Source organism: Eurypyga helias, unplaced genomic scaffold (genome assembly GCF_000690775.1).
Source record: "Eurypyga helias isolate BGI_N326 unplaced genomic scaffold, ASM69077v1 scaffold383, whole genome shotgun sequence".
Classification (NCBI taxonomy): Eukaryota; Metazoa; Chordata; class Aves; order Eurypygiformes; family Eurypygidae; genus Eurypyga; species Eurypyga helias.
This window is the reverse complement of record NW_010241600.1, coordinates 37,338-48,563: the sequence shown is the minus strand read 5'-3', so window position 1 is coordinate 48,563 and position 11,226 is coordinate 37,338. Positions and strand designations below refer to the sequence as shown.

The following is an 11,226-nucleotide window of genomic DNA, read 5'->3' as shown; positions in this document are numbered from 1 at the left end:
TGCTGAGAGAGCACCAAAGGAGTCCGAGGCTAAGAGATCTGACTCAGGTAAAGGGAAAAACACTTTAAGGTGTAATTGAAATGCACTTCAGTTCAGGTAATGCTAATAACTCCTATAAATAAAAAAAATGCTGATTCTTGTCTTGCAGAAGACTTTCTGCTGTTGCTGTCTGCTTTTTTTATTTTACAGTGAAATGTCAAATAAATGCATAGGTTTAATTCTGTAGCCATAACAAGGAAAAGCTAAATCAGGTTTATCCTTTTTTTGCAATCGATTCTGAAACTCCCAGAAACAAAGGCTGCGGCTATTCCATACAATGCAAGGTCGTCAAGGAGTGGCTTTAGGGATGACTATGTAAACACATTAATTCACGTACTAACATGCCCAGAACAGTTCTACTGCACTTGAGAATTGTTTTCACTCCTTATCACTGAGAAGCTGAAGGGGAATGCTTTTAATGGCATGTTTTCATACACAGACACATACATACTGCACAGGGAATTATGCATACACATAACCTATTAAAGTTATTACCCCCATCAGTTCTCTATCTCCTGTTAAAATGTTCAGAGTCAGTCTCCATAACTGCCTTTTGATTCTTCTGAAAGTAGAATGAATCTTTGCTTAAACACATCTGAAAATCAAGCTATTCACTATAAATAAAATGGCATTAACACTCTTGTTGTCCTTCTTTAGTTCTCAGCCGGTCTCCTTTTCTCTACCTGGTCATAGTCTAATTTGTGGTTGTTCAAAATTTGTTTCAAGTAACTGCTGGGCTATGTATATGAAGTGTTGAAAACTATGGCTGACAAAGGGATAAAAGTTAAATCCGACTAAAAACAGCAACAGGGGAAGAAACACTCTTGTAATAACAAAGTTGTATGAGATCATGAAACCGAAGGGGATACTTTTAGCACTTTCCAAAAGGAGCACTAATAACCTTTAGGCAGCTTTAATAGTTATTTTACTAGAACTGATAATTATTTTGGTTGTCCTGCTCAAACCATTCCTAGTACCTTGCACTGTTTGGAAGAAAAATCTCTCCAACAGTCAAAAATTTGATAATGTTAAATTACTTCTTTTGAAATGTTTTATCAAGATTTTATCTTTTATAAAGCAGGAATTCAAATCTAATGTGTTCATTTGACTTCAGACTACTTAGTGATAAAGGCCCAGAAAATATAAAGATTGTCTGAAGTCATGGGATATATTCCTCGCGTTGAATAGAAGCATCCCTATAAAGGGTAAGAATTTATCCATGTTGACAAAGACGTTTCCCCATGACATAGTCCTTGGCTATACAACATCCTAGATAACTTATTACCATCCCAGGTGGAAGGTGTTATTTCTTCTCTCAATTTTCAATAACACACATTCCAGAAAAAACATAAAATGCTTATATTGACTTAGAAGTTGCATCATTTTCCAATTGGAAGATAAAGAATATGAGAAATGGAAAGGAGATTTTCTCTGACAAATTATAATAATTATCATGCAGGTTACTTGGAAATATGGCATAAATATCTGGATAGTTAGAAAAGAGGTAACTGTTTATCTAAACATTAGATGCACAAAAAAAACCCCAAAACTGAAGATATCCCTGACAATCCTTTCCATTTTCTCTTCCAAAATACTTAAAATTATGGGTAAAACACTTTTTGGTTACTGATCAGACATAAAGTGGAATGTAATTTGAGGAAAATCACACAGTTTATTCCAGTGGGATTGGGGTTTCTTTTCTTACACCGTTTTCAAATTGCAGTGGATTTCAGATGCTAACAGGAGTAGGCTTGAGACACCAAACGCCTTGGGCAGTCAGAAAAACTTCAGCCTAATCAATGAAATTACGTTACTAATCCGGCATTTGCAAAGGTGAGCTAACAAAGTTAACATTACTGCTATATATATATATAAAGCACACGCTGTTATTTCAGAGTTTTAAGTGTAGGAGATACTTTGTGATAATAGCTAAAGAGAATGCTGCATATCTGGGATATGTCAAAATGACAGAAAATAAAAATGTGCTGAAATCTGAGAGGTAGAAGATACCTGTCTGATTAATAGCAAAGCTGAAACACTAGTAAATCACATGTAAGCATCCTGGCCTTCCTTCAGCTGTAGCTGTGGTTGGAGAAGCTGCCACCAGCATGGCTGGGCAGCGTGTTGCTTTTGAGGAAAAAACCTGTCCTTTGAATAAGCTCCCCTTGACTCCACCACCCACTGCTTCAGCTATCCCAGTATAACAAAGGATGGCAGAACCACAGAAGCAAATTAATTAGCTCTCTTCAGAGCCACCTCACTTCCCTGCAGACCCTGTTCTTTCCCATGATGGCTTTGTTATAAGCACCACTGTAGATGGTCCTTCCAAGCAAAAATATCATATTTATTTCTACTGACATTTTTCTTCTTCATGTGAGCCAGATAAATCATTTCACTACCATGTCTGCTATAAACTATCCTGACCCAAAACCCTTTATTTATGACCTGCCTGCATATAATGAACTTTCAAGTCTACATGTATATATCCTTTTACTGTGGATTGTTGGTGACATACTTAATACATCCTTGATTCATTCCTAGGTCATGATTTCTGGCTTTTTGGTACCGAGGTTTCTTAGGCAGATAGCATGCCTGATCCTCTTTTACAAACCAGCTGCATTGTCTATCATCTGTTTTGTAACCTCTAGCACCAACTCAGTCTTTGGATGTACACTACTGCTTTTTCTACTGGAAAACACCACAGTATGTCACTGCTGATTAGAACTTCCTAACAGGAAAGTTAGCATGTAGAGGCTTCAGAACAAAATGTTTTGTTGCCTTACAGACAACATGGCATCCATACATGCATATAGCCAAAGTAAGAAAATTAGTGTGAAACTGACTCATTAGCGCTTTTTCCACAGTACTGGTCATAGAGGAGGAATCAGAGTTCATAATGCAGGACTCAGTGAAAAGAAATAGGTCCCAACAAAGTTTATCTCACAGATCTGAGGCCAGAGATACTAGAGGGGAGATTCCTCAGACAGTCAGGGATCTGTCATCTGAGATCCCTGAACAAAAGGCAGAGAAAATTCATTTCCCTTCAGTGGAAAGGGCATAGAGGTTCTAAATTTAATTTGTGATGCAGGTTTTTTTGACAACTGAAGTTCTGGACACTGAAGGATGATCTGTGGGTGATGGGAATAAGTTTTTCAAAACCAGAAAGCAGCGCATTCCCCCATGACAAACCATGAGATCACCATCGTGTGTCCATTCGTTCTCAGATGACTTAACCTCATGGGGTGTCATGGTTTAATCCCAGCCAACTGCTAAGTAGCATCCAACCCAGTTAACAGCATCTGGTTTACATCTACCCAAACTGTGTGTAGTCAAGACTGCTGGAGTGAATAGTGGCTCTCAGACCCTGATGGGTTTGGGCAGATTTTCCTAATGGAAATCAGAGTGCATAGAGCATACCCACCTTATCCTATTTTGGAGTTTGGGTGCATAACTGGACCTTGAAATTGCAAGATGTTCCAAATTCAGATAGCCCTAATGGGGCTTCTGTTATAGCTGAGGAGCTAGCTGAAGAACTTCATAGTTACGTGAGATACGCAGATGTGTGGACAGAATCTGCCTGGTCAGCCACAGCCACTCACTTTTTCCAGACAGCTGGAAGACTTATTGCCGTGATGGCTCTGCTGGTGAGCAGCTATACTCACAGATATCTTTGCAGCTAAGTACCTATCCTGTAGTGAAAACTAGCAATGGATATGGCCCTATTGTCTCACAGACTTTGAGATTTCAGCTTTCTCTTATTACGCTTCTTTTTTTTTAATTTACTCTACAGAAATTAACCAAAACTGTCTCCTATCTCTCCCTCACCTCTGTATTCCATTCACAAACAGTTCAGCAATCAGTGGTTTACATGGAAGCCAGGTTCATCTCTTCCTCTTCTGTTCTCCCAAGACAGCACCCTTCCCCCCCAGAGTCTTAATGATTTTGAGATGGAAATCTCTCCTGTCAGAGCTGTTCTGCTTGGGGTAAATAATTAAATATCCACTGGAGAACAGAAATGAACCTGGCTCTCCCTTAGCCCAAACTACTTGTTTTACTTGGCACTGGCTCCTTCTGTCTTCAAACAAAAATTCCACACTGAAGCTGTAAAGTCTTTCCCAACAAAAGCCTCTTTAAAACTGGTATACAGTAATGAAAAAGTTTGGTGCTTAAGGTTTTTGTTGGTGGTGGTGGAGTTTTTTTTTTAGTAAATCCGAAAGAAAATTTGATTTGGAAAAATTCCCAACCAGCTTTTTGTATAGAGTCTGTGCTCTCTGACCCTTTGCTGAACCAGTTTTCCAAAACCCAAGCTGCTAATTTCTAGAAGTTAGTATTTATGTACCCAAGCAGGAGGTGGCTGCAAGAATCAGGAGTGATTTTTCTGAACCCCCTTCCTTACCATGCCATTCAGCACAGGGCAGAGAGCACCCTGTCTCTTTCTTTATTATTCCACAGAGCCAGGAAGGAGTTTACCCTCAGACCTGCACTTTGAGATGGAAAAAAAGGGAAAAAAAAAAAAGCATCCTGGATGAAATGTCTGTCAGAAAATATTTTCCTGAAGGTTTTGCTGGGATATATAAGGTTGTTAGGGATCTGTCTCAGTCAAACAGGGATATTGTGTTAACCAATCCTAGACCCTCATCTGCTATATGCTGGCATTCCTCCATTAATTTTAATATCACTCTATTGGTTTCCACTAGCTAATCATCCCTATCAAATGTTTAACAAACGCCTAGAAGCACTGCCCACTCTCAGCCGCCCCTCCCCCCCACACACACTAATACATCATTATTCTGATTTTCTCTTTCTAACAAAATCTCAGTTTTTCCTCCTGTTGGTCTTTACATTTACTTCTCTCCTTTGCTAGGTTACAGAGTGATGTTTTATTCTTGGAATTCTTCACCATTCATGCTAGCTCATGTAATTTTATTTCTATCTGAATCACTGTTTGTGTCTCTTCATTACTTTTCTAATATTAAATTCAATGGGTTTTCTCCAGTGTTTCTTTCTTGTAGTCTATTACTGGTTTGTTTCAATGTCATCCTCATGCTTATAAGCTTCCTTTCTCAGCTGTTTCTTTCCTATCTACAACTATGACAGCTAAGTGAAGCATATTTTGCTTTCACAGTGTAGATACTGGCCAACAAGATCAGGATATTGCAATAAACCTGATTAGAAGCTTTCCACAAAGAGGACAAAATCCATTCATCACCATAGGAATTGTGAATTAGGTTTATATGTCACTTCCTCTTTATCATATATCTGTACACCCCTGTAAACTTGTTCCTCCAGTTATATCTGGTGATTAAACTGAATACCAGGATATGACAGGACATTATGTCAGAAAAGCCTATCCTTATTACTCACTTCGCAAGAAACTGGGAAGAAATACAAAGAAACAGTCGATAGAGTAATGATCCAGCAAAGAATTGTATTGTATCCTCTGCCTACTTTGAAATGAATGGAAGCTTCTCTGACAGGGTCAACAGCATGCGGACTACAACCCTTTCTTCTTCCCCTTACCCACACATGACACTCACACACTCACTTAATGCTTTGCTATCTGAGTTCCTAACAGACTTGAAAACATTTCTATTCACCAAATCTCTGTGGTATAAGGAAAGTGCCATTATCCATATTTTACCCACAATAGTTTTTTTTTTATGTTGGAGTTGGCTAAATGCATTCTAATTACTGAGGTACGGACTCACTTGCTATGGGAAAAACAGAAAACGTAACTAGAGACATTTAGTTGTTGGTGGATGAGGTTGTTGCCTGGATATTTCCTCTGACAATACAGAAAAACTGTGCCGCTGACTGAGGTATCTCAACTGGATAATGCTAGGAGAGACAAAATCAAATCTGCTTTACCCACTGCAGCTACCACAGACAGTCTGTGACTGAGACATTTCACAGGGACATCCTGAATCCAGGTGTAGGACTACTCTTGCTCCCCTTGTGCCTTGTGTGTCTTTTGCCCTCTTTTTTTCTAGAATTTTCACTGCTAATCAGCACAATTAGAATACAGTAGCAATGTGATTCTGAAATAACTACCTGTAAATTCAAGTAAGCAATTCCAAGTAAATGCTGTTACCTTTCAAAATGTTTTCTTTAATGGGAACAGCTTTTGTTAAAAAAGCTTTTATGGTAAACCCATTTAATAACATGTAGAGAGAGAGAACAGAGAGACAGAATATCCCATGATGAACACTTTACACACGTCTGTCGTTTATGATATGTCAATAATACTTGAACTGTGACACTTGAGCTAGACATCATCAAACACCCCTCTGGGATTTGTAGACAAGTATATACGTTTGAACTCTTGTATTTGTATTGCTTTTAATCTTTCTTCCATTATCTGTAGTAGAGGCACAGTCAAGGCTCATAACGTCATTGCACAGGAATACAAAGATGATTTCCCTTCAGTCAAATACATTGCCATGAATGTAAAAAATAAACATTTTCTGCTAGAATTATTCTTTGACTTTTTGAATATTACTTGACAGTTTGGGTGCTCTGTAAGGCTGAGAAAGACTCGTCCATATAGCAAAGAACAGGATTACAGGTAGAGTAAAACACAGGACTTACCCCTATTGTTCCAAAACTTTCTGGTTTTCTTCTAATTTTTTTCTTGCAAAGATGTCTCCATAACCATTTGATCAGGTACCACAGAGACTTTGGGCTTGGTATGACATTAAAAGGAGTGGGCAGTGTTCCTCCTTCTTCAAAGTAACTCATCCAGAGTTTTGTTCGAGCAAACTTCCACTCAATATCTGCATGATCCTGCGCACAAGAAACACAACACCAGCACAGATGTTGCTGTAATTAAGGAGGTGAAACAAACCTCTACAGAAATCTGAAAACCTAAAATTAGAACAACCCTGAAATACTAATGAATTTTCTTGTTAAATTGCTGGCATCTTCTTTTGACAGAAGGTCTTTAACACAAAGCAAAGCTAAGCTGATTTACTTCAATACAGAGATGTTAGATATGTACAGCATATATCCACTTCCAACCTTTCTTTCCTTGCTACAGGCTTTTAAATAATTAAAAGTCTCTCAACCAACAAAGGATAATTACAGCAGAAAAAATGCTACATTTCTGGAAGAGATGTTTTGTTATAATAGCAGCTCATCTAATTACTCTGCTGTGTAACAGCTTCAACAAGTCTTCAAGTCTCATGAACTCTCTTAGTACTTGCTAGCCCCAGAATTTCAAAAATAGGTTATCCAACAAATCATAAGGCTACTTAAAACTATTGAGTGGAGTATTTTTTTTTCTCCTACTTCAGAATTATGTATTTGGAATAGCTTGTGGGGTTAGGTTTCTTTAATTTTTATTTGATATTTTATTTCCTATAGATTCTACATAATCTTGTATAATTTTGAAAAGTTTGAAAAGATCAAACCTGATGTCCATGGAAATATTGCTAAATCCCAGCAGCTGAACAAGAAGTTTAAATCTCTGATACTAGATTTGGACAACAAACATCATAGCCAAGAACTTAAACTACAGGTCTAGCCCGAGCTTTTATTATTTAGCCAAATATACATTAATCAAACCCAGCAATTTAGAAGCTGTAGTAGGAAAAGTATTCTACCTGCAGTCTGAACTTTGATTAATGCTAGTATGTTGTGATATTGTGTACCAGACTTTACTATCCAACATTATAAACACATGTAGTCAGCATTCTTTTCGAGGAAAAAAATCATCATTTCCAGATTAGAAAAAAGGCACAATTTAAAATCTTAATACTGTGAAGCTTTCTTCTATTTGTTTGCTTTCTGCATGATCACATTTGAATTATGATATGATGAATCAGTGTTTATTTTCATTAGTCTCCTTAATAGAAAGCTGGGAAATAAAAATAAGCCTATATCTCTGATAAGGATAAAACCAGTTTTCACTAAAGGAGAAAACAGGACACTGCTCAATGAGAAGTCACGACCTTTTTTTGAGTTGCTGATGGGTCCAAAATTGTCCATGAAACATTGGCATCTAATTTCTATTAACTGTGTATTCATGATATATAAATATCCAAAAATGACAGCATTTCAAATATCAATAATGTATTAAAAACAAAGCAGAGACAGAACAATCTTTGGCAGAGTCTCTTTCTCAGGAAAGGTTCTGCGCAGTGCAGCTTGGGCAGGGCTGTAGCCTATGTCACTCTCCAGCAACTTCAGGACACCCTTCTCAAACCCACCAGCTGGGTTCTGCAGTAAGGCCACCTCTTCCCCATTCAGAGCTGTGGGGAATTTCCCCTCTGCCCAATCCATCCGTGTCCTTCCAGAACAGTGCAAAAGAATTGGTACAAATCAGAGAATTTGTCCCAATATCCTGCCTGTAAAAAAGATTTACTGCCACAAAAATGGGATGTAGGAACAAAGAGAAGTTATATATTATAAATGATCGAAGGATAAGGAACAACTTACAGCAATAAGTTGGTAAGAATTATTCATCATGGCTATTAGCATGTTGAGTAGAACAACCAGAGAGATTACATTATAGGTACCAAACATGGTGGCCCCAACAAATTCAGTAAATTCATGCCTTGCTTTCACATTGGTCACATAGAGATTGATGAGTCCAAATATAGACCAGAATAATGACTGCAACGTTTCAAATAATCTGAAAAACAAAACCAAAAAAGGAATAGATTTATAACAATACATGTACTGTTCTGATTGTTCTGTTTTTCCCCAAACAGAAAAATCCTTGACTTGACTGAGAGGAATGACACTTGCCACAATATAGGAAAAATATATGGGATATTTTTCTAGTCGAACAGTGGCTTAATAAATAAAATATATATTTTTCAAAACATACAAATACAAAACATACAAAACATATTTTACAAAAATACAAAATATAATCTGTAAATAAACCTGTGAGTAAGGATGATTTTGTTCCAACAACTGAGGGATAAATACAGTTTTAGAGATTTTATTTTGGACAGCTGCCTTTTTCACCCTTTACTCTTGCCTGAGCACAAAGTGAACAACCATTTTCCTCCCCTGCTCGCAGTAGCAGAAAAGGCTCATGAAGCATCATGGTCTGCCTCGACACCAACTTCTAGCACTAATACCAGCAGTCCCCCGCTATTTCCCAGATGAATAATGCTGCCTCCTTCAATGTTCAGCTCTGACAAATTTCATTGTGAATTTCTGTTCAATTCCCACTAATTTTCGACCTGAATAAGATGGTATTATTATGCAAGATAAATATGCTGTGCTAGTAGCTGCACCAGTTACTTGATTAAGGTGATATAAAAGGTGTTATTTTTATAAAATTATTTACTTTGAGAGGGAAGTCATTTGTAATAAATATATTTTAAAAACAGCCTAGGTATGATTCATAGAAGGTTAATAGGGAACAGGTATTTACAGCAGGAGTTTGATTCAGATTGGAAGTTGAAAGATGAGATAGAGAATTAGTATTCATTTGGTAGTGTCTTGGTATCATAGACAAACTACACAACAGAGTGAAATAAAATTGATTTTTAAGTAAAATAAAAATAAGTAAACTTTAAAACAGGAATTAGAATACAATATTTGATTATTTGGAGTAGGCTCAGTGTCAGTAGAAGCCTGGACTGAATGTTTTTCCTGCCTCATCTACAAGGAATTTTTATGTTTTAGAACACTAAACTTATTTAATGCTCACAGGAAGTCATGGAAGAAATGCAGAGCAACAGCTGTCTGGATAGGCAAGTTCTGATCTGATGACCTTTTTTCCCTTAATTCTAAATATGTACTTTCTAATCTCGTATTATTCCCTTCTCCTCTTTATCTTTTTATCTTTTGAGATAGCTTGAATATTACAGACTTCACTGTCGTATGGGATGAACCTTATTCTAGAGCTCTGTAGTGATATTTTTTTTTTATTATTTTAGGGTAATTTTAGATGTGTCAGGACACCGCTGTAATACCAATAAAAATGAGACAGCCTCTTTCCTGCAAACAACATCTAAGTAATTAAAATATTGGGTGCAGAAGGTGTGGATAGAAATAGATCAGCCACTTACGTTGAAAATGCATTATTTTGCTTTTCACATCGTATTCCTTTGCAGTTGCCGGGTTCATTTGTCTCATAGTAGAAGTACAGCTGGTTCAATCCATTTGCAAAAGCTAGCAGCACAAGGCAGTATATGAAGAGAAACTTCAAAATGTCCAGCAACATTCTTCCTAGAGATATCTGCAGAGGTCCCAGGTGGGAATTTGCAGTGAATAATGAAATCAAGCGTAGGGAGCTAAAGATGTTTGCGATTGCAAACAGGGCCTCAGCCACCAGGGTTGGATGCCACATGTCCCAGCTCTCCCGTGGAACTAACCCACTATACTGAAAACAAGCAGAAGGGAAGAAATTACTCCTTGGTTACTGCATAAATAAGTATGTCAGTTAATTTATGAGTTGTTCAATTAATTTGCAGATAGCACAATAAAACTAAATGTCTTTTGGAAAGCAACATGTCTTCAGGAGAGATATTTATTTTAGCAAAATAAAAAATGGGTAGTACCCATGTACTAGTCTTTCCTTTTAATCTGCAGGTTGGTCTATGCTTTCTAGTTTTTTGCCTGTATTTTCCATTTGGTTATAATTTTCACAGTAGCAAAAGCAAGTCTAACAATTCTGACAGAATAAAAGGAACAGTTTTTTGTACACCTGGGTTTTAGAATCATAGAAACACTCAGCTGTAAAATCAGGTAAATTACTTCTTTGGAGAACAGTGCAGATATGACAATGATGGATAGAAACCCACAGGAAATCTGGGAAATTGGAAGAAAACATTTAATCAGGGAATAAGTATATCACTTAATCACTAACACTGGACCAGTGATGAGAAAGCTGTATATTAATGAACCATGGCAAACTGCTTGTGTGTCTTATAATCAAAGAGTCTGATCCCTGGAACTGTGACTCTTTACTCCTTCAGTTCTACCAAAAAATATTCTTGAAGATGAAAGATGTTACTTTGAACTGAGACTTAACTACTGTGACAGACTCACTACTATTTATTTGGTTTCATTAATCTGTTTTACAGAATGTATCAGAGGAGCAAATGGATGCTATGAAGTACTCTAAAACCAGGGGATACTATATTATGAAGCAGATTTCAAAGAGGGACTATGGTGTGTTTGTGCATTTACCTACTTGGGCTATCCAGACCCCTCCTTCAGAGCTGC

At 37.2% G+C, this 11,226-nt stretch overlaps 1 protein-coding gene across 1 annotated transcript in view; it reads right to left on the bottom strand.

Annotated features, from left to right (window-relative positions):
- The window catches only part of TRPC4 (transient receptor potential cation channel, subfamily C, member 4), a gene marked incomplete at its 5' end in the record, with an annotated part of 36,866 nt that overhangs the window by 5,424 nt on the left and 20,216 nt on the right, over positions 1–11,226 (bottom strand). Inside the window, 3 exons of the mRNA XM_010148785.1 lie at positions 6,628–6,822; positions 8,476–8,671; positions 10,068–10,381. Coding sequence (XP_010147087.1) covers positions 6,628–6,822; positions 8,476–8,671; positions 10,068–10,381 — 705 coding nt within the window. The remainder of the gene's footprint in view (positions 1–6,627; positions 6,823–8,475; positions 8,672–10,067; positions 10,382–11,226) is intronic.